Here is a 23791-nt window from a genome sequence, read left to right as displayed (position 1 = left end):
TCCAGGTGATCGTGAATGTTAGTCAAGACTTAAATGACCATTTTTGACGGAAAACATTTTATATTTTAGTAAATTGTTTTCATTACGAAACGGCCAAACGAGTAATTTTCGCAAAATTGCTTCGAGTTAACGATTGACTGACGTTTAAAATCAAAGTTCTTTGTCATGCCATTCCCCCAGATGAAATGATACTGTATGTCTTGGCTGGCCAGATCATCACTTCTGCGGAATACTAACAGATTCACTGTAAAATAAGCATCTATGTAAGTAGAACTAAAATAAATTGTTCTGCCCTTGCATTCTTCTTTACACTGATATCTGATAACCTGACTCAGTTAATATTCCCTCTGTTTTTTTGTAATGCATCATTATTTAGTTCTCTAAATGGCCGTTTAAACGGTTTCAACATTTGCTTCAACATGCGTTCAACACAGTTGTTGAACCAAATGTCGGGGGCGTTTGAACAGGTCGTTCAATGTTGTTGAAAGCGTAAAAAAATGTTGAAAACTCGTTGAAAGTGTCTCGAATTATATTTAAATTGGTTAAAACTTTCACTCAACATCGATTCAACATTTTCTTTGTTCTTGAAAATGTTGAATGGCGTTGAAACCGTTTGAACGCTCCGTTCATCCAACAGTTTGCCCAACATCCGTTCAACTTTTATCGAACGAATGTTGGGCAAATGTTGAAACCGATTAAACAGGCCTTAAGAAACAGCTGCTTTCTAACCTTTCACAATGGAAGTAAATTTTCCTATCCTGCTGCAGGGACTTCTGTAAGGTGAAGATTCGACGACTGCAATATAGACTACGAAAGCCGCTATAGAAGCTATATTCTTCATGTTGCTGTGCATGCACTGGCACTCAGTCATGAGACCAGCTCAAGTTCATCCTCCCCCGTGGATCATAAGGCTTCATTCTGATTCATGCATACAATAATTAATACTGATAACAATAGCGAAGTTTATGCGGCGCAGTTTTGATCTGAATAGTGTCATTGTGTTTCCTATATTAACAAATTAAAGGTTCGGACGATTTAATATGTTTTGGCAGAGAGTTCCACAGCCGGTTAGGGACATACTTTCACCGTAGATTGCCATAACAACTGCAGCCATTTGTAGAAGAACAAATTATACGAATGTACATTACGAACTTATCGAGAGTTAGAGTAGTCTTAAGCGAGGTACGATTAGCAGTTTGCGATTGGCCATTAAGTATCTTGAAATTTTAAGAGCTAATGCTTGCGGATTTCACAGGGAGTGCTTTATTACATACCATAGCACCTGTTTATGTATTCTGAGATTGCCATCATACTGTGCTATGTGAACAAACAACGTTGAGAATAAATAACAGATCAATGTCACTCGGCAACAAGCTACTTACCAGCTATGCAATACTATCAACATACTTATAAATGCACCACTCTAATTTATAGTCGTACAGGGCAGAAATTACGATATACGACTCTGATTCCCATCTGCTGTTGTCCACACATGGTACACTGAAGATTATTGGTTCTATTTCAACCGAAATCGTGTATTTGACTTGACGATGCGCGATGTTCAAAGAGAAATTCACTGCCCCTGTGCCCCCGGGGCGGGGGGGGGGGGGGGGAGGTGCGGGTGAGATGCTCATCGGAAATTTTGAATTTTAAAAAGCCCTAAAGAAGACCAATCTGAGCGTGGTCCAAGCTCTTTTTGACCCCTAAAATAGACCATTTTAAAACACAGACAAATATATATTTTTATATTTCTTCGCGTGCAAGCCTAAACGAGGCCTTCACGGCTAAATACATCTTTTGCTGTTCATTTACGCAAAATATACATTCATTTACGCCAACAGTTGAAACTATACGGCAAATATACGTTCATTAGCACTTCCATGAACTTCATTAACGCGAACGAACTTTCAATAACGCTACTTGAATATGTATTAACATTCAATAGCATCAACGGATGAACAATTGCACCTTTGGACAATCAAAGAGAGCAAATACACTCTCAATCTCGTGCAATGGTTAATCATTAACACCAATAGAAAATTAGTTGCATGGTATGACAATCAACTGCGTATTAGAGACAAACAATAATGCAATTTGCATAAAGACGCACAATCAATTGCACCTTCATACAATCGTTTATTCGAAATGGTCAATCATTAACATGAACTGACAAACGTTAGTATTTTTCGAATAAACGATAGCACTCATGCCAACTCTCCCGGATACGGAACGAATCTCCCGGTCTCCCGTACGGGTGACTAAACCTCCCGGATAAAAACGACTTGGCGTCTTATTTGTATAATATGCCAGTATTTCAACTCAAATGCTCCATAAATTTACGAAATATTGTTTCATGGCTTCATTTCTATACCTGTTTTACCCAGTCTGCCACAAACTTTGACGGAAACCAAAGAAAATACGCTTTTTGTCATCATTGCAATATAAACGACTTTCTGATTGGATAAACGTTCAACCAATTAAAGAGCAGGACAAAAAAAGCTCTAGCGTTGTGCGAATTTTGTGCCCTCAAGGTGGGGGGGGGGGGGGGGGGGGGGCTCAGAAGATAAAATCTCCAGATTTCAGATCTTCAGAGGTTGGCATCTCTGCGATAGGGAGAAAAAAATATTCGTTAGGGTCATTCATTGTAGTTACATGTATTTTAAAATACTGAACAAAAACACAAGAGTATATACATTATCATGAACATTTTTTTTTTTTGCACAATCTTTTGCTGAAGCAGATATAAAATGACAAACATTTTACTGTACATCTACAGTACTGTAACAAACAGAGTACGCTGTGTGAACAAGTAGACGCATTGGAGACAGAAAGAACCGAAGAAAATCAAGCCACAAAGGAACAGAATCTTACTTGAACAGCGAAAAAGAATTATTCAAGCCTTCGAAGATGTTAAAGAAGATTATTTGACGGTTGCCGCTACTATCGAACAATTTTGAAATTTCTTTTTCCATAGTTGATTGTTATTACTACACACATGTTTGTCACTTCATGTTAATGATTGACCATTTCGAATAAACGATTGTATGAAGGTGCAATTGATTGTGCGTCTTTATGCAAATTGCATTATTGTTTGACCTTGTTTGTCTCTAATACGCAGTTGATTGTCATACCGATGCGATTGATTTTCTATTGGTGTTAATGATTAACCACTGCGCGAGATTGAAAGTGTATTTGCTATCTTTGATTGTCCAAAGGTGCAATTGTTCAATCGTTGATGCTATTGAATATTAATACATATTCAAGTAGCGTTATTGAAAGTTCGTTCGCGTTAATGAAGTTCATGGAAGTGCTAATGAACGTATATTTGCCGTATAGTTTCAACTGTTGGCGTAAATGAATGTATATTTTGCGTAAATGAACAGCAAAAGGTGTATAATGGCGTTTTGCCCAGAACACCCTAAGTGAGACCAAAATCCCAAATTTACACCCCTAAGCGAGACGACGAGCATCTTCGCCCCTTTCATATGAGAGTCCCCCAGGGATTCGTTGGTTCCTTGATCGTAGTTACTGGACAACGGCGTTCTCATCGTAGAAAGTGCTAGCTAATGGCGTAGAGATAGCGGGAATTTTTAGTAAAATCTACTTCACAAATTAACTTAACTTTTTACTATCGACCGCATTTCACTAAACTAACGCTAAAATCTGTAAAATGGCAAATTTTTTCATTTTTAGCTTATCCTCAATGTAACAATAGTTTACTTAGTCTGCAACCATCCTCGCAAGAAACAGGATTTTATATGGCAAAATCTAGTTCACATACTCCGTATTATGAGATGTAAAAAAAAAAATTATGTGACAAAATCGGGTTTTCATGCAAAACGCAAATGTTTTTCGTATTAGTTCTTTGGGTGATGTGCAGACTCAGGTGAGAAAATAAAAAAAAAAAAAAAAATTAGTACATGGGCACTTTAAACGAAGATCTTTAATAAGATGTTTTTTTTAGTCTTTAGTATTGGACCGTGTCCTCCCTTCATTTTGCTTCCAATCTAAACAGGAAAACAGAGATTGTTGTGGTAGCTTTATTTCGCCACATCAGGGTACGTAGTTGATTGCATAACAACATTTCACATCTCATTAAGTCTGGATTCCCAGGCACACCAGAAACAAAATAATATTGTTCATGTAAATGGTTGAGACAGTGGTTGAAATAATGCTAACAAACTTGAAAGGCTTTCTGCAAACTACTGTAGTGGAAAACTCTTCTCTCAAGGTCTACTAATATGGTCTAATATTGAAGCAATGAAGCTTTCGACTGTTTCTCACAAATTTCTTCAGGAAATACTGACAACGTGACAACACTGAAGACAGCATTTACTGATGAAGACTGTGAGGAACAGTCGAAAGCTTCAATGCTTCAACATTAGTAGACCTAGAGAGAAGAGTTTTCCATACAATTGTTTAAGACTCCAAGGTCAAGCATTCACAGTATTATTGTAGGGTCATTTGAGGATTTTTTTGGTCCAGAATTGTAATTTTTTGCCATGCGTTTCATATACATTACAAGGCTAGGAATTCTTATTAGGCAAATCCAATAATTTTGGAGACTTTGTCCATAACTTCATGCCCTGTTGCCTCAAACAAACCAAACCAAACCAAACAAAATCATTTCTGCTTTGACTGAGTTTATTGGCAAAGAAGTGGCCATAACCATATGTAAAGGTATATTGTTCCAAACTATAAGTTTAGAAGCAAAAATGTTGCATTGCTAAGTTCTTAAAAATACAACAATTCCGATTCAAAACTGATTTTCTTTACTCAAATTCTCACTTACACGTGTGATGGTTTTGCAGTTTTTTTAAAGTGGAATTTTAGTTCAGTGCATACTAAGAGAATTATCACTCAATCCCCAATGTATTAATATTATTTACAAAAACTGTAATAGGCTGAGCCATCAAGCACTGACCGTGTCACAAAAATTCGGCAAACAAACATAATCTGTCAAATTGAACAGGAAACAAATTTGCTGGACTGATGTACTGTGATGACCCACAAGGCAAATTATATTTTATCTGTTAGTCCTTCTTTATTGAAACGTATTTTCTCCAGCCAGTCTGTTGCTGAGATTCAGGTAATTCCTTAGGATTTGGTGGAACTTCTGGAATTTCCTGTTTGAATAGAGAAAATGCATTATTGTTTCAAGGTTCATTTATTTCGCACTATTTACACAACATTAACATAGAAAGTAAAGTATTACAACAGATAATTACAAGATAAAAATAAATACAGTACAAATTATAAAATGTGTGTGGTGGTCAAAGTAGCAAAGGCTTTCTAGTTGACCACCACTTACTTTAAAGTAAACAAGGAAATGACACTGAGCTTTAAGAATATTTATTGAATATTAGAAGATGAATCTTTGGAAACTTATTATTTCCTTACCACAGAGGGAGTGCTCACATCATTTTTTTTATAACTCTGTTAAAAGTGCAAAACGAAAGTTGCTGCAAACTGCTGGCCATTTTGAAAAGTTTAGACGTAGTCAACTGTCACGAGGAATGGGACATAGTTTCCTTTGGAAACCATTCAGAATTCTAATAAAGTAATTTTATTATTCTTGGTATGTAAGAGATAAATACCGAGAACGGAGGTATTAATCCATATACATCCCGAGGGCCGTAGGCCCGAGGGATGTATATGGATTAATACCGACGTTCGAGGTATTTATCTGACTTATTTCATGAAATTATTCCTTTGTTCAAGGGGACAAACGCCGGCTAATTAGTACCGTCACACTTAGGTGAGAAACGGAGAACAATAGAAGCAACCTGATGTGTGCGTTTCTTGCAGTACTGCTAATGTAAATGAGGGATTTATACAGTAAATGAGGGATTTATCTGTATAAATCCCTCGTTTCAGTTAGTTTAATATAATTTCATGAAGTATGTAAGTTAAATAAAGGATGTTGAATAACAAAAGAAAATGTGTGATTCATGAAATAAGTGCTGGTAAAACTCTGAGAAATTCAAATATTACACAGTTTGCTCCCATTCCTCACAATAGACAACTGTGCCTAAGTTAATCAAAAATGGCTGCCGGTAGCTCAAAATACACAAACAACAACAAAGACACTCAAACTTTTATTCATAACAGATGTGAGGGCCCTGTGCTACTGTTAAGTTGATACAAGACCATGCTAAGTTTATGCAACATAGTAATGGATTTTATCCCAGTTTTCAGGTATACTGGAATTTATAAACTTTCTAAGACACATTGATATTTAAATGATTGAAGGAGACTGGTTGTGAAGCTCGGTAAACATCATCATCACATGACTCTACTAACTATGTTTGTACTGATAATAAATATTAGAAATATTATATTACATATTTGGTCTGGCAACTGTCAAGCATATTATTTTATTACATCAGATGTATGGCAATGTCATACATCTGATGTGGTCAGATGACAGGCAATGTCAGTTTTACCAGCTACAAACAAATGCTTCATAAAATCTTGAGAGAAATTTGATTTGTCATCAGAGTAAGGGAGGTGAGGGGAGAGTGCAGGGATGAGAGGGGGGTGGGGCTGGGAACATATTAATCAACTGAGAGGGTTATTGTACTTCCCCAAAAAGACTTGTTCAATTTTGAGAAATTTTAAAACATCACTCACACCCTTTAGGCTATATGATTATACAAATATGACATGTCCGTGTTATAGATGCACCTGATAACAACAGCAGAACTGTCATTACAGGTTATAACCTACAGTATACCACCAAAATACCCTTGATGGGACCTTGATGTGGGTCTGCAAAATCTGCGAGCCAGTGTGCGAGCCATGCGAGCCACCGTTCGAGCCATGCGAGTCACGTGAGTAATGCGAGCTACAGTACAAATATTAAGAATTTTTATTTGTCTTATTTACATTCGTATGAGAACATTTTGCACGAATTTTTTACTCGGGCCGTAAGGCGGCACACCTTATCAAATTCGTTTTTTATTTTTTGGAGTCGCGATGGGCCGAGAGATAAGACTTCGGGCCATGAGTTAAGTTCCCGGTCTCGTTTTTTGTACTCGGATGGCACGAGTAAAGTTTTCGGTCGCGTTATCAAATTCTTCGCGTTCTTTGTACTCAGGCCGTGAGGCACCGAGAAGTTAAGTAATCGGGGAAGGGGAGGGGAGGGTCCCGAACTCCCTCATTATTTTCGCTTCCTTAGCTCCCTCTCCCTTTCCCCGATGTATTCTGTGAGTCACTATTCTTTCGAATCAAAACATTTGGCGTCGGTTGTGAAGCGTTCGTGAATGTTTCCCTTAGCGCAGAGAGGGTTCTGGAGTCGTTAGAACAAAAAGGTGATGGCAATGATAGCTTGTCGAGTGGCGAAGAAAGCGAAAATATAAGGTTTAAAGCCCGTGGACATAGCATAAGAGAAGAGGAGGTAATTTGAACATGGTGCATCCGGTTTCGTCTGATTAACAAACTAGTGAGGGTGACAGTTGTGCATACACTTACATACACTTTTCCTTTAAAAATACCCAACTGACGGTTTTCAGTGAGGCATTTTAGCCAGAAGTAAAATTGGTACCTACAGTTGTATTTGATTGTTTTCATCTTGGCTTCTGATTGGCTGATTCAAAAAACGTCCTTCTTGATGGTTTGCGTTGTCCTACTGTAAGAATTAAATATTGCGATCTTATTCATCTTGTTCCGATGCTCTAACTTGTTCTTGTTCTCATGTGAATGTAAATATAACAAATAAAAATTCTTAACATTTGTACTGTGGCTCGCATGACTCGCGTGACTCGCATGGCTCGCACGGCTCACATGACTCGCATGGCTCACACCTTGGCTCGCATGGCTCGCTGACCCGCAGATTTTAATCACTCCCTTGATGTTATGGCTGATCATGACTATTGTACGTTCAAAGCAACAAGTCTGTATCAGGAGTGAAGCTCAATTCAATGCATGGCTCAATACTTAATAAAAGCCCTGCTGAATTGTCACTAAAATGCCAGCAGTTGCAAGTTACCAATAGTTATATATGCAAGGGCTGTTCTTTTTCTTACATCTAAGACTAGTGAGAAGCCAACATTATTTTTAACAGAAGTTGACAAAGGGTAGGCACCCTCACTACCTCTGTGTGCTTTGATCCCAGAGTTTGGTTTATATTAAGCTTAAATTAACAATAATAATAAATAATTATTATTGTAAATTGTGCACTTCCAGAAATTATCCATACTCCTCCCACGGAAGGTTTTTTGTTTTGCAACCCCTCCCCCTAGGAAATTCCAGTTAAACTTTGTACTTTGCTTCTAAAATTTTGACTTTTAAGATCCCCCTCCCCTTAGGAATTTCTGATGACCTTTTTTCTGGAATTGCACAATTTAACAGAAAAATAAAAACTTACCAGACTTGGTTTGTAGTACAAGTGAACCATTTGACTTCCTGCTAATGCTGATGCTAAGGCGGCAGCAAAGAAAGTTAAATATCTTGTCCATGAAACTCCAGCTGGCATGATGATCAATCAACACTCCTCCTCTTCTTGATTTCTTCTTTCCAGTTGTCTTTCTGACTCTTTTCTGACGTAAACGTCATCTAAAATACATAGACAAAGGCACAATCATTTCATGCAGATACATGTACAAGCTCACCCATCCTGAATTCATTGGTCTAGTACCTGCAAAAACTGGCAAGACTTATTATGAAAAAAATCCATATTATGAAAGAAATGTGATGGTATATTTCCAGCCTGGTGAATGAATGAGAATGATGATTTTTCTAGAAAGTGACGCAGGCATACTCGGAAAAAAGAAATCCGAGTGCTCCTATCAGGAGTCGAACCTAAGACCTTCCGATTACTAGTTCGGATGCTCTACCACTGAGCTACAGGAGACTCGTGGGAGCTAAGGCCATTAAACTAGGTTCATGGGACAAACATCCTGCATACTGCTAGGATTTGAATGTCAAATGTGTGGTATATGAAAGAAATGTGATGGTATATTTCCAGCCTGGTGAATGAATGAGAATGATGATTTTTCTAGAAAGTGACGCAGGCATACTCGGAAAAAAGAAATCCGAGTGCTCCTATCAGGAGTCGAACCTAAGACCTTCCGATTACTAGTTCGGATGCTCTACCACTGAGCTAAAGGAGACTCGTGGGAGCTAAGGCCATTAAACTAGGTTCATGGGACAAACATCCTGCATACTGCTAGGATTTGAATGTCAAACGTGTGGTATATGAAAGAAATGTGATGGTATATTTCCATATACCACACGTTTGACATTCAAATCCTAGCAGTATGCAGGATGTTTGTCCCATGAACCTAGTTTAATGGCCTTAGCTCCCACGAGTCTCCTGTAACTCAGTGGTAGAGCATCCGAACTAGTAATCGGAAGGTCTTAGGTTCGACTCCTGATAGGAGCACTTGGATTTCTTTTTTCCGAGTATGCCTGCGTCACTTTCTAGAATAATCATCATTCTCAAAATCCATATTGTTTTCTATTCAGGCTTAAATGGGAAAAGAAGAAGGTAATGAACAATCAGCCAAGCCAGACAACCCAATGAATTTTTTTGTTTCTTTTCCCATAATTTTTCCTCTTGTGAAACTGAGTTGGTTAAAACAAGCCTGGATTGTATCTTCCTAATAATTCCAAAGGGTGCTTGAAGACATCACTGTGAGGGTGATTTAGATCTCAGCCAGTCTGCAGAGTAATGGAAAGTGTGCTGATGAGTTTTCAGAAATTCCTGTTTATCTGATTTCTTTTATGAAATGGCTCTGCTTAGCGAAATCTTGTGAAGTCTTGCCATACTCTGCATACCCAACATACCCCTAACAGTTTCCAAGAAATTTTTGAAAACTGTGCCTGCACAGGTCGATAAATTAACTTCAACATTAACTTACAATTCCTTCAAACTGCTTGTGTGTTGCTTGCCTTCGAGCGAAAAACTGTACATAGACTTAGACCTAAACAACTGAATCAATTTTTCATTTAGGAAAGCTTTTTGTCTGTTTTTCTTTCTATTTTAATGGAAAAAAATTAATGGTATAATCACATAATCTTACATAACAAACATATGTCCTTGCTGGCAGATCAAATATGATGCAAGGATCAATTCTATTCTATCAATTCTATTCAATCAATTATATCTAGATTTTTATTCAGGAAAGCCTTCGACGATTTTTACCTGTAAATTTTTACTGTAGCTCTAAATTATATATACATATTTATTCACCACGACATACATCCATAAAAGTAGTTGTCCGCTGCAGACGTGTTGTTAACCGCTCCAAAGTATTTTGACATAACTTAACACTACTTTGCCAGGGATGCCTACAGACACAGTTAAAAGTCTCAGGAAGAGAAACGACAAATTACAAGCGCAATTGGAGGTGCTACAGAATGAGTTCAAGAACTTGGAATCTTCCCTCGCTGACAGAGAAGTACAAGCTGCATCTGAGAGTAATGGCGGCTCGCACAACAACGACGACCTCGAGTCAGTTAAATGTCTTGAGTTTCTTAGTGCAGGTTATGATTCTCTGTCTGCCTTTCAAAGGAAGCTAAAGAACAACTTCAGGGTCTTACAAAGAAGTTAAACAGTCTAGTGGAGCAAGTAGGAAAAATTGGCGAAGCTATCGATGCCATTGATCACTATAGTTATCAGTACAACGTCAAAATAGTTGGGATTCCTGAAGCGAATTCTCCTGAACATGCTTTGGATACATCTACTTTATGCGTCAAATTATTTAAAGATATGGGAGTTGAAATTTCCCTGCAAGATGTCGATATCACCCACCGTATTCCGACCAGAAACGCTTCTTCAGGCTCTACCCCGATCATTTTATTAAGTTCACAAGACCAAGTTATCAATCGGCGTCGAGAAATCAGAGTGGTTTCTCCAAGTCTCCTTGGACTATCAACTGAACTGTCCTTATCTCAAGCTGCGGTATATGATCATTTAACCCCGAAGACTCAGAGAATGCTCATTGATGCGATGAAGTTTTAAGAGCAACATCGCTACAGTTTTTGCTGGGTGAAGAACTGTTCTACATGTATCTTCCTGCAGAAGTCTGCAGCTTCCCGTCCAGTAAAGATCAGCAACCACACTGAACTTCAGCGTCTCGCTGAACCGCAGACCAGCTCAAGATAAGTTGACTGATTTATAAATTATCAACATTTTGCGTATATATGTCGATCGCAAATGATTCTGATCTGTCATCTCTTCCTTTCAGTCACTTAGACAATGCTTCTTTCAACACAGTTTTATACGAATTATCTCATGGACCTTTAAACTATGACACTGAACAATTAAACAGTCTTTTATTTAACCCAACTGATCAATCGAAGTCTTCTGACTTTTATACTAGTCAACTTGACCCAGGCGGAAACTTTTCATTCTGTTCTACTTCTAGTAACTATTTTGTCGAAGATGAAATTAATGCTAAAATCTCTACTGAGCATTTCAACCCGAATTTTTCTGTACTTCATTTGAATGCACATAGTCCAATTAGAAATCGTGACATTCAGTGCATGTTTTGCTTTTACATATTTTAGTTATTCTTATTTGTAAGTTTTTAATTCTTAGTCACCAGGAACCCGTTGATAACAGTATTCTATACCGAAGGATCATCCTGTATAAATATTCGAGTATTATTATTATTATTAGCTTCAGCGAAATTTTTACTTTCAAGCTTGTTTGTTGGAAACTGTTTTTAATTATGTTGACTGCCAGTGGACTCTAATTCCTGCACCAGGGGAGAAACCCTGGATAGTTTGGACAAAAAAAGTTGTTTCCAAAAACCTACTAAGTAATTTTTTGTCATAATCAAAAGCATTACCACCATCTTACACTGCTTCATGCCAAAGACCATGATCATGTGCCAGTACACCGAATGACGCAGACATTCGCCAGTGTACCAGTAAATAAAGCCCTCATGATCATCAGACAGCATCTAGAGGAGGACAGAACACTGGCGGACAGGACCAACCTTTTCCTCCAATTCACATCCCTCCTGGAACTGTATCTTTTAAAAATACCCTTATTTTGTGTTCAGATGTGAGTTTTACATACAAGTTAATGGCGCGGCTATGGGTTCACCAGTATCTCCGGTTGTTTGCAATGTCTTTATGGAAGAGTTTGAAAATAAGGCCTTAAACACAGCAGCACATCCCCGAGCTGGTGGTTTTGCTATGTGGGTGACACACACACGAAGCAGAAGGTGCAATACGTGCAAGAGTTTACCACGGCAGACCATCTAAACTCAATAGACAATGACATTAAGTTCACAAATGAATTGGAGGAAACAATGCACTTTATTTTCCTGACACCCTGAAAGTTAGAGAGCCAGATGGAAACCTAAAGATTAACTGAAGTGTACAGAAAACCTAGACACACGGACCAGTACTTGATTTTCAAATCAAACCAACCAATTAGAGTACAAGGTCTCCATTGTATGCACATTACATCATAGAGCGGACTGTGTAATATCAGACACTGAAGCCCTGCATCAGGAAAAACAACACATCAATGAAGCTTTACATGAGTGTGGGTATCCAACATGGGCATTTAACAAGGCATTACAACCCTGGGAAGCTTCCAAAACCGGGTGCATCCAACTCCGGTTGAGGATGGGCCACGGAAAGAACAACAGTCGGCATCCCCTACATGAAAGGCATGAAAGAGAAAATCAAAAAAGTGATCAATTTGTGCTGCATTAAGTCATACATCAAGCCAACAAGAAAGCCCAAGGAAATCCTCAGATCGTGTGTGGAGGAGGCGGAGGTAAGGAATGCAATGAAACCTACATTGGAGAAACAGAAAGATCACTCAAGGTGCGTTTCTTAGAACATAGAAGAGCGAGCTACACCTCCTTAGAAGTGTCTTGACACATCAACAAAGACAAGCCAGAACACGATGTCCACATCGACAAGGCACAGATTTTGAACAGAGATTCAGACTGGTTTCGAGAGGAGTTCGGGAGGCAATTTACAGCCGAGCCTACAAGCTGACCCTAAATAAAGACGGGGTGAGATACAACCTTCCAGCGATGTGGACAAGGCTGGTCAGGTCACATATCTGACAAAATCACTGTGAACAAGACTCTAGCAGAGTCAAAAGCTTGGAATTTTACTTTCAATACGGTGCAGCGTCAAAAGTTTATAAAGTCAACCGAAATTGTACAACCTTACACAATAAACTATTTTGCTAAATAGTGACAAGTTTTTTGGCAACCATCAGTCAGAGTTAGGTGATAGTGTAGAGCTGTACAATTTTTGTAGGTCAATTTTTTGGCTGATTTTCAAAGTTGTATCGAATTGATCTGTGTGACTTGTATCGAGACGACTCGATCCAGCTTGAGGAGACAGTAAAGCCCGGCGATTCCAATAAATTAAAATCAATCATTGATTGCAATCAATATAATCAATAAAAATCAATAATAATCAATTAATATTGATTAATTTGCATAATCAATAAAAACCAAAATTACTCTCGTCTTAATTTTATTGATTTTTATTGATTTCTATTGATAACCAACAGCTGATTGTGCAACAGTAAAATCTTGGCTACAAAGGCATTTGCTAGATTTAACGCATTTGTAAACACAACAACGATGCTATGTCTGTGAAGATTTCTATATCCTGTGTAGTCAAAGGATATTAACTCTGTCCATTTCAAGTAAAGGAAGGCCAAGTGTTTTCAGTCTCCGAAAAGAGGGGAGAATGCGGGAACGTATTTAAAGTTTTCAATGGAAGGGGCCAGCTTGGCCACCTCTAGGTGGATCTTGTTAGCCCACTCTGTCCACATAATACAAATATTTCAGCGTAAGTTAAATTGGGTGGTTCCAGAAAATATCAATACCTCCCCCACGGAAGGGATTGGAAATTCCAGAGGGGTGGGGGGGGGTCAACGGTCTAGGAAATTCCTGAGGGGAGGGGGGGTTGTATCAATAATATATTTGTTTTTTCCAGACCGACCGGTATGTTCAATTTTCGTTTGTTTGCATTTTGCTCCCGAGCCGCGGAAGCAAAAATAAATCGTGCACAGCACAAAATGGATATTTTCATTGTGGTTTGGCTTGATTTCTGTCACTGCTCGAGTCCGGTGATTTTCCTGAACAGCGGCTGGTACGCGAAGCCCATATTGTGGAAATAAGACAAATAATTCCTGTAAGTTACACTCGCTTGATCTGCCACACATATTTAACTAGCTACTTCTGTCACTTCGAACTATATTGTCTCTGCTGGCACACATTTACGTCGCATTTTTTCGTTGCCATTCGCCAGCGTGATACATGTTGTTTGAACTGAATTATTGCATGATCAACATTGAACTACAGTGACTGTAGTAATTTGGAATCAACAGAAAACAGTTCTCTTATCCCGATAAAAATAATTTTTCGAGAACTAAGTAAAAACACAGTAAGACAATTATAGTTCAGGAGGCAAATATTATTTGTCAAAATTAACAAGCCACGTGCAATATAAATCAGATAAATAAACAATGTCTTGTTGCTTCACGAATTTTAACTCAAAACATTAAATATATTTTCGCATAACAGACGGGAAAAATTTCTTCGATACCCATGGCAAATCACGCTGTGTTAATGATTAAATCATTACATTTGCATATTACAAAAGGCATCCCAAGTAATTTACAGGTAACTGTGTAACACGAACATTATTCACACAATTTGGTTTACAGAACATTCCAACACGTGCGTTGAAATGTTTTCAAACGCAGGCGTGCTGCTTGCAACGTCATTTTCGGCTAAACTTTGAATGGAAAAAATCTAGTATAACGATTTTCTAGCTCTGCCAGGTCTCCAGAGTAGGCAGTTTACCATAGTCAAACAGTCATAAATAAAAGAAAACTTATGCAAGTTCCGAAATCGGCGACATGTCAAATTTTGACCATCAGACGGCGCTAAATATTGTTGCGGAAAAAAGATTGAATTACACTGTACCTGACTGTACGCAACTGTACGCGACAAGATCAAAGATGGAAGGTTTTATTTCGTGACACAAATGTAACAGTTTAAAAGAACGGCTTGGAGAACCTTATCTCATTGGAAAACATTAAAAACAGCAGAATCTTCGTTAAAGGCCAAGAAAGATTAGATTTTCCATGTAATCTGAGACACCATATTCTTTCTGAAATACGTAAATATTTGGCATGGAAATTTGATACTGTTTTGATTGTTTTGTTTTTACTGGTGCAGTGGAAAGCGTTTCTTTCCCCAGCGCCCTTGAATGTGAACTTGCATTTTGATATCTGTTCGTTTATATTGAAGTGTTGCTGTTTTGTCAGGATAATGAAGCGGAATTGGTTGTAATGAAGATATGCATTTTTGATGAGTGCGTTACCACGCGACTTCTGCTCATATGTTAGTCACAGTATATGTTTATTTACTAGAAAACACACGTAAGCATCAAAATTCAGCCTCTTGAACAATAAATGAGCTTATTTTGTGCTTTAACTAGAAATAGGAATATTTTAAGGGGGTGTGCGGAAAAAATTGAAATTTCTGGAGGGGGGGGGGGAGGGGTGAATTTTGTGGGCTGATTTTGGAAAATCCAGAGGGGAGTGGGGGCTATATGAAATATCCCTTCGGTGGGTGGGGTATGGATCTTTTCTGGAACCACACATTGCCTGTAGAGATTGATAAATGTAATTTCAATTCAAATTTGCTTATTCCCCCAGTGATTCCAGTCAATGAGAATCAATAATCAATATAATCAATGGTTATAGTATAAATAGTAATCAATAATTGATTGATATTGAAAATCTATAAAAATCAACGCCATTGAATTCAATGACATTCAATGAAAATCGAAAATCACTGATTATTATTGATTTTCAAAATCAATCAATGGATTACTATTGATTTTAATTGATAACTATTGATTATATTTATTATTAATTCTCATTGATTAGAATCGCCGGGAGTAAAGATTGCATCATTCAGCTGAAATACTTACAGAAAGTCTCTCTTCCGACGCGGACCTTTATCATAAACAGCTCAATACCAGCTCCAATGAAGAAAAAAATTGGTAAAAATTTATAGACACCAAGCCGTCTATTAAATGCTGATAGTTTCCTCTGCAGCATGAACTCAAACTGTAAATTACGCCTTCAACCATGTAAAAACCGAGTATGCACTTCAAGCGTGATGGCCGCCATGTTGGATTTACGATACACTTTAATGATACTACTCAAAGTACTTCTTGGAGCGTGTCTCATGGGTTGAGAAAAGATAACATCGGCCTAAGGGAGGTGACGTCATCGAGTTATTCTTCGGAGCAGCCACGAACCGAGATCCGATTATACCGGAAATTGACCTGCATTCACTCTCTTTCAGTAGTAATGGCGGACGACGTCGGGGAAATAAAGACTTCGAGCGTTTGTTAGGATTCGTTATGGTAGAATACAGAGTTCTTTCTACTTTCGTTTCTCGGCGTCTGAACACTGACCTCAAGGATTTTACGTTCGATTTGTGGAAGAAACGTGGAACTATGAAAACAGTCAAGACTTGCTCAGGTAACATCGGCCTACGGGAGGTTAACATCGACCTAAAGGAGGTTAACATCGGCCTACGGGAGGTTAACATCGACCTAAGGGAGGTACGTTTTATAGCACCACGTTTGTATCGTATGTGTTATACTGGCACAATCGTACACATGGAAAGCTTATTTGCAAGCATTAAAACTTACAATCTTGCAGGAGCTTTTCTAATCATTGACCTGAGTGTGATTTCATTAATTTTATTACCAACTCATAACATCCACCTACAGGAGGTTAACATCTACCTAAGGGAGGTACAGTGGCTTACAGTGTATATTTTATAACTTATGTATCACAAAAGTCAATTCATAGGCATAGAAGCTTACTCTCTAGCAGGGAAACTCATCATAAGGATCTTTTCTATTATTGACTTGAATTTCATAAATATTTTCATTTTTACCAACTCATAACATCCGCCTATAGGAGGTAAACATCTACCTAAGGGAGGTTATGGTATTATAATAAGGAAGGATGGACTTGAAGAAAGCTTACGAATCTTAAGGGGCTTTTGCATTTTGTGTACATGCCGTTTTAGAATAAATTTATTTATAAAGAATTATTATTATTATTATTATTATTATTATTATTTGAAAAGCCTTTTAATCTCACTAGAACGAGATTAATGAGAGTTTTCTCATTTTTTTATTTACACTCATAACATGGAATATTTAACAATTTAATTCACCGAAGTGGAGGTGAATAGTGATGGATATTTACCGAGCCGCGAAGCGGCAAGGTAAATATCCGTCACCTTCACCGACACTGAGGTGAATAATTGTTTTAGTATATACCACACCCGCTGAATAAGAAGTGGACCAAAAATTACTTTAATTTTGACAATATACCGACAAATGGCAGGAAATTTTAAATCTCGCGCGCCGCGCGGTAATCGATTTGTTATCGTAGAAAGTTCCGTCTCGCTTTCTTGCAGACAACTAAAACTTCTGGAGGCACTTGTTTAGTTGCTCACATGTATTTTTTTCGATTGTTGTGTGAAATTTGTCCTATTGTTGAAACCACACTGCAAAACATTAGATGTTTCTTTGTTTACATTGTAATTATGGTGCTCGACCGTTTCGTAAAAAATGCATGGTATTTTTATTTTTCGCCTAGGAATATGAGGTTTGAAAGATTTAATAACTTACCATGTAATGTCGTCAAACCAAAATTTGTTGCCATTTTTGTATTTTTTGTAATAGCCGTCTTTTTTAAAGAAATATTTTCCTCTTAAGTGACCGTGGCGAAACGGGAAGCCATCTTGTTTCTCTTCGGTTGCTCGGAGGTGAATAGTACTTGGCTAATCACCTCCGAGCTAGCCAATCAGCGCGCGCTACAAGCACTATTCACTTGTGTGGTATATACTAAAATATATTATTATCAAATGAATATTATTTTTTGGCAACACACTGACCTATGCTGGGCCATTTATATTCATCTAATGAAACAATTTTACAGTCATAAAGATTTGCTGTGAGAGGTGTTATGGGTTTAAATAGAAAAAATGCAGGTGCATTAAAATAGCATAATAGCTGTTATGATGATTAAAGGCAATTGTTTTCTTGTGTTGTTGTCGTTTTTTCTTGGTTGACCCCATCAACCTGTAATTTCCACATTAAATTTTGCTAGAAGTGACTGTTTATGACTGTTGAAATGATAGATCATTTTTAAAAATATAACCCTTAATATGTCAGAATTTATTTTAATTTAATTTGTGATCACTTACAAGAGGTTTGACTGTTTGACTGCTTACTACAGTACATTAACAATATTGGTTTTATTTTATTTTTTTTCAGAATGCAATACTTAAACTGTGCAGACCGCTGAAGAAACTGCTACTTCAAAGGCACCTATGACTCATCAATTCCTCAAAAGACATTGTGTACAACAGATGTTGTTGAACTGTTATTGTCAAGCTTGACCTCTCGTCATGTGGCAAAATTATGTAAAATTTGATATTCAAGTTTGTAGGGTTAATTGACGGAGGATCTCCCATATAATGATGGATTGGATGCAAATGGTCATAATTTTGTTCCTCTCTGGCAGGAAATTGTGTAGATTGGTATATATGTACCACTTAGAGTGCAAAGATACAAAATGACCAACATTTTTAAGTAATGTTTAATTGGAAGAAAGATTCTCAGTCCTTTCTAGAACTTGAGGACGGTGCCTACTATTGTTACTGCGCATACGTTCTGTGCATCTGGAGATACTCGGGTTTCCTATGGGTGGTGCCTACTATTACAGGGATATTTTTGCGCACTTTAAAACTATGCGGAGAAAGGAGAACTTGGCAAGTGATTTTGGTATCCAAAAAGAAAATTGGGGGGAAATCATGCATTTTTCAGAGATAATAAAGCTTCAATTTGGAAAATAGCGCCATACATTGCATTGTATTTTGCTGCTTTTTAGAATAATAAAAAAGTTGTTGCTTGGTTATCTCTAAAAAATGCGTGGTTGCCCCCAATTTCCTTAAATTTGGCTTTCAATACCCGCTACCAAGATCTGCTTTTCCCGCATAGTGATAAACCATGCAAAAATACTTCGCTATTAGTAGGCACCGTCCTTAAGCAGTTGTGAAAAGAAATCCCAAAAAAATAACTGAGGGTCTTTCTTCTACTTAATCTTTCACCTGATATTGAAATGTATCTTTCAAATATCCATATTCAATTACAGTTATGGTTGCTAACCTTTATGGCTATTGAGTCAAAAAGATATGACATAAAGAGCTATTATTTTGTAAGTCAACAAATCTGTACCTCAAGTAAAGGTCAAAATGAAATTGAGCCATGCCATGAACCTTTGAGTGTGCTTTTCAAAAGATCCAAATGACCACCCCTAAATGTTTTCATTTTCATGTTTTAAGCTCATGACGTGTCATTTGTTATCAAGTAAGCTCTATGCTTCTAAATACGGGTGGAACTTTGTCATGAGTTGGAGAACAAGTCAAATTTGAACAAAAAATAAATGCCTTGTCCCCCCCCCCCCCCCCCTACCACATGGCATTTGACCATGTACCATGCCTGGGAAGAAGGGAATTGAATTTGGCAGGGGTAGAGAAATTGAACTGAATTTACCCTGTACCTTTGGCATTGGAGAATTTGGACTTTTCTCTTTTTTTTTTTCTTCTGTTTGAATACAATAATTATTGAACAACTGAGACAATATAATATACAATGCTCTTTATTCATAATGATAGTACAAGAGAGTGCATGGTAATAAGTAATACCTGTAAATCGATATTGAGATGCCGAAGCCGGGGGCTTATATGGCACAATTCATACAGGAGATTGGTCAAAATGGTGCAATTACTTTACAGTTTACAAATAAATAAATAAATAAATAGATAAATATTAATGTTAATAATAGTGGTGATAATAATAATAATAATAATAATAACTTAAATGAAAAAAAAATTAAATAAATAACAAATAAAATATTAAATTAAGCTAAGCCGTGCATACGAGAGTTCAAAAGGACATGAATTCACAATTTGATTGGAAGTAATCTTTAAGTTTTTGTCTACAATTCGAGATAGTAAGCGAATTACCTAAATCAAGAGGGTTGTCATTCCAAATTTGAGGGCCTTGTGCATGAAGTGCAAAAGCCCCTTAAAATTCATAAGCTTTCTTCAAGTCAATTTCTTCCCTATTATAATACATACTTGCATGGTGCTATAAACATCATGACCTCCCTCAGGTAGATGTTTACCTCCTGTATACGTAGGTGGAATTGTTATCACTTGGTAAAAATAAAATGAAATTCAAGTCAATGATAAAAAAGCTCCTTATGATCCCAAGTTTCCCTACTGAAGAGTAAGCTTCTGTGCGTATGAATTGAGTACACAATGTCTTTTGTGGAATTAATGAGTCATAGGTGTCTTTGAAGTAGCTGTTTCTTCAGCGGTCTGTGCAGTTTAAGTATTGCATTCTGAAAAGAAATAAAATAAAACCAATATTGTTAATGTACTGTAGTAAGCAATGAGAGAGTAATGTACAATCGTCTTTTAAGGTTTCTTAATAATCATAACATTCTCTCTGACAATCAGTATGGTTTTCGCAAGCATCACTCCACGGCTAGCGCTTATGCTCTTACTTGTTTATATGACAAAATCTCTTCCGCCATTGACAATAAGGAATGCACAGTTGGTATTTTTATAGACTTGTCCAAGGCCTTTGACATCGTTGATCATAACATTTTGATTCAAGTCAACGGTCGTGGATTTTATTCTTTTTGCAGATGATACAAACATATTTTTCTCCCACAAAGATTTTAACTTGCTTCCTGGAATCTTGAATTCTGAAATGCTTAAATTAACTCAATGGTGTCGAGCAAACAAGCTGTCCATTAACTTTAAAAAATCAAATTTTATGGTTTTTAGACCACCCCAAAGGAGGAAAACACTTGATATATCTATTCAAATTGACAACAATGCAATTGAACGTGTGAAAGAGACAGTATTTTTAGGTGTTATCCTCGATGAGCATTTGTCATGGAAGCCTCACATTCTTAGTGTTTCTAGAAAAATTTCAAAATCAATAGGTATTATTTATAAGTCTAGTTTTTGCCTTCCCAAAACCTCCTTACGCTCCTTGTACTATGGTCTAGTTTACCGTTACTTAATTTATTGTGTTTCTGTGTGGGGATCGACATATCAGTCTAATTTAAATCGGATTATTGTTCTGCAAAAGAAGATAATCAGAATAATATCTAAAGTTTCTTTTGATGCTCATACTGGTGTTCTTTTTAAAGAACAGGAGATTTTAAAATTCTCTGACATTTTTTTATACCAAATAGGTAAATTTATGTATCTTTTTAAAAGAAGCTTACTTCCAAATTATTTTCGCGATATGTTTACTCTTGCAAGCCAGATACATTCTTATAATACAAGAAATTCCAACCTTTTCTATATACCTTATTGTCGAACTAATCTTCGCAGGCCTGTAGCAAGGCTAAAACAACTGAGGGGGCTCAGCAAAATGGTTAAACAAAACTACCCCCCCCCCCCCCCCGTCACCCCCCAAAAATCAGAACATAAAAAAAAAAAAAAAAGTAGATTTAGTAAGTAAAACAATAACTTTGCACCTGCATCACACTTTTTGGTACATTATTTTTTGGCCGTTTCTTTTACGTGGACTACCATGTGAAGTTTCCTAATTTCACGTTTGAAGGAGGACCGTATACAAACGACGACAAAATTTTCTTTCTCTTTTAAAATTTGGCTTTACATGTGTAATCGGGCAGTAAGAATCCGACTGTGGGAGAATTTTTTCTCTGGCTCTTGAGAGGAAATATTTGTGAGTCTTTCGAAAACGCGCGAACACTAAATTGTTATACACTAAGGAGGTCTAAGGACATTTGTATTGAGCGGTTGCCTTAATAAACAAGTAGTTTATTTTAACAGCTTTTAGGGGCTTAAGATTGGTTGATTTCGATCCATTTTGGTTCTTATTTATGATTCACAAGCTAGGAGTACCTTTGTTGTTGTTATTGTTGTTGTTGTATATAAAAACAAACTGTTAGCGAAGGAAACTGAAAGGTAGTAAACACATTTTTAAAGGGCTGTGAAAAGGCATTTGCAGCTTCAGAGTTTAAGACTGATTGCTGCACATTAATATTGTTTAATTATTTATTATTTTGGCAAACTGTTTTGTAACTTCCAAAAATTCTGGGGGGGCTCAAGCCCCCCCGCCCCTCCCCCCTGCTACTGGCCTGCTTCGAAAATTCTCAATTCGGTTTCAAGGTCCTACGCTTTTCAACTCGCTTAGTCGTGAAATTCAAAACAGTGAAAGTATCAGTTTGGCAAAAGACTTAGAAAATTCCTTCTTTCTAAGTTAAATTGACTCTTTATTGAGCTACACACCTTTTTCTTTTCTTTTTTTTTTCTTCTTTTAAAAAAAATTAATTGGAATTTTCATTCAGTACCATTAACTTCTATGGTTTATCCTATAGTTCCAGGACACCTATAGTTAATAAGCCCCAGGCTTCTATATAGGCTTCCTAGCCTTTAACAAATTTCATCTTGTTAATAGTTTAGTAGGAATATTGTGTATCATCTTTAATGTATTTATGTTGTATTTTTTTGTTAATGGCAAATAAAAAATGAAGCAGTCAAACAGTCAAACCTCTTGTAAGTGATCACAAATTAAATTAAAATAAATTCTGACATATTAAGGGTTATATTTTTTAAAAATGATCTATCATTTCTACAGTCATAAACAGTCACTTCTAGCAAAATTTAATGTGGAAATTACAGGTTGATGGGGTCAACCAAGAAAAAAATGACAACAACAACAAGAGAACAATTGCATTTCACTGTATTCCATGTTATGAGTGTAAATAAAAAAATGAGAAAACTCTCATTTATCTCATTCTAGTGAGATTAAAAGGCTTTTCAAATAAAAATAATAATAATAATAATAATAATATTAATAATTGTTATGATTATTTATAAATAAATTTATTCTAAAATGGCATGTACATGAAATGCAAAAGCCCCTTAAGATTCGTAAGCTTTCTTCAAGTCCATCCTTCCTTATTATAATACCATAACCTCCCTTAGGTAGATGTTTACCTCCTATAGGCGGATGTTATGAGTTGGTAAAAATGAAAATTATGAAATTCAAGTCAATGATAGAAAAGATCCTTATGATCCCAAGTTTCCCTGCTAGAGAGTAAGCTTCTATGCCTATGAATTGACTTTTATAATACATAAGTTATAAAATGTACACTGTGAGCCACTGTACCTCCCTTAGGTAGATGTTAACCTCCTGTAGGTGGATGTTATGAGTTGGCAATAAATGAAATCACACTCAGGTCAATGATTAGAAAAGCTCCTGCAAGATTGTAAGTTTTAATGCTTGCAAATAAGCTTTCCATGTGTACGATTGTGCCAGTATAACACATACGATACAAACGTGGTGCTATAAAACGTACCTCCCTTAGGTCGATGTTAACCTCCCGTAGGCCGATGTTAACCTCCTTTAGGTCGATGTTAACCTCCCGTAGGCCGATGTTACCTGAGCAAGTCTTGACTGTTTTCATAGTTCCACGTTTCTTCCACAAATCGAACGTAAAATCCTTGAGGTCAGTGTTCAGACGCCGAGAAACGAAAGTAGAAAGAACTCTGTATTCTACCATAACGAATCCTAACAAACGTTCGAAGTCTTTATTTCCCCGACGTCGTCCGCCATACTGAAAGAGAGTGAATGCAGGTCAATTTCCGGTATAATCGGATCTCGGTTCGTGGCTGCTCCGAAGAATAACTCGATG

General features: G+C 37.0%; 1 protein-coding gene and 2 long non-coding RNA genes across 4 annotated transcripts; 1 reads left to right on the top strand and 2 right to left on the bottom strand.

Annotated features, from left to right (window-relative positions):
- Positions 1 to 4667: 4667 nt before the first annotated feature.
- LOC146454730 (ubiquinol-cytochrome-c reductase complex assembly factor 6-like) lies at positions 4668 to 16157 on the bottom strand. The gene is made up of 3 exons (XM_085095103.1): positions 15940 to 16157; positions 8369 to 8556; positions 4668 to 5126 (listed from the first exon to the last, which is right to left on the bottom strand). Exons 2-3 carry the CDS (start codon positions 8474 to 8476, stop codon positions 5034 to 5036), a joined length of 201 nt encoding a protein of 66 aa, XP_084951229.1. The 5' UTR covers positions 8477 to 8556; positions 15940 to 16157; the 3' UTR covers positions 4668 to 5033.
- Positions 16158 to 16208: 51 nt separating this feature from the next.
- LOC146454729 (uncharacterized) lies at positions 16209 to 19318 on the top strand. Of its 2 annotated transcripts, XR_014859202.1 has the most exons (3): positions 16209 to 16581; positions 18316 to 19224; positions 19264 to 19318. It is a non-coding gene; the product is annotated as an uncharacterized LOC146454729 (long non-coding RNA). The 2 variants fall into 2 exon arrangements; XR_014859201.1 differs by having other exon boundaries at positions 18316 to 19318.
- A 146-nt stretch (positions 19319 to 19464) lies between these two features.
- LOC146454728 (uncharacterized) lies at positions 19465 to 23704 on the bottom strand. The gene is made up of 2 exons (XR_014859203.1): positions 23456 to 23704; positions 19465 to 20449 (listed from the first exon to the last, which is right to left on the bottom strand). It is a non-coding gene; the product is annotated as an uncharacterized LOC146454728 (long non-coding RNA).
- Positions 23705 to 23791: the final 87 nt, after the last annotated feature.

Source organism: Pavona decussata, unplaced genomic scaffold (genome assembly GCF_977016875.1).
Source record: "Pavona decussata unplaced genomic scaffold, jaPavDecu1.1 SCAFFOLD_300, whole genome shotgun sequence".
Classification (NCBI taxonomy): Eukaryota; Metazoa; Cnidaria; class Anthozoa; order Scleractinia; family Agariciidae; genus Pavona; species Pavona decussata.
This window is presented reverse-complemented; position numbering and strand designations above follow the sequence as displayed.

What these genes read in the sequence shown, in the direction of transcription:
- LOC146454730 (XM_085095103.1), bottom strand. Translation starts at nt 8,476, where the DNA reads ATGCCAGCTGGAGTTTCATGGACAAGATATTTAACTTTCTTTGCTGCC. An exon ending in TGTACTACAAACCAAGTCTG is followed by an intron (nt 5,127 to 8,368) that starts GTAAGTTTTTAT and finishes CTATTCAAACAG; the next exon opens with GAAATTCCAGAAGTTCCACC.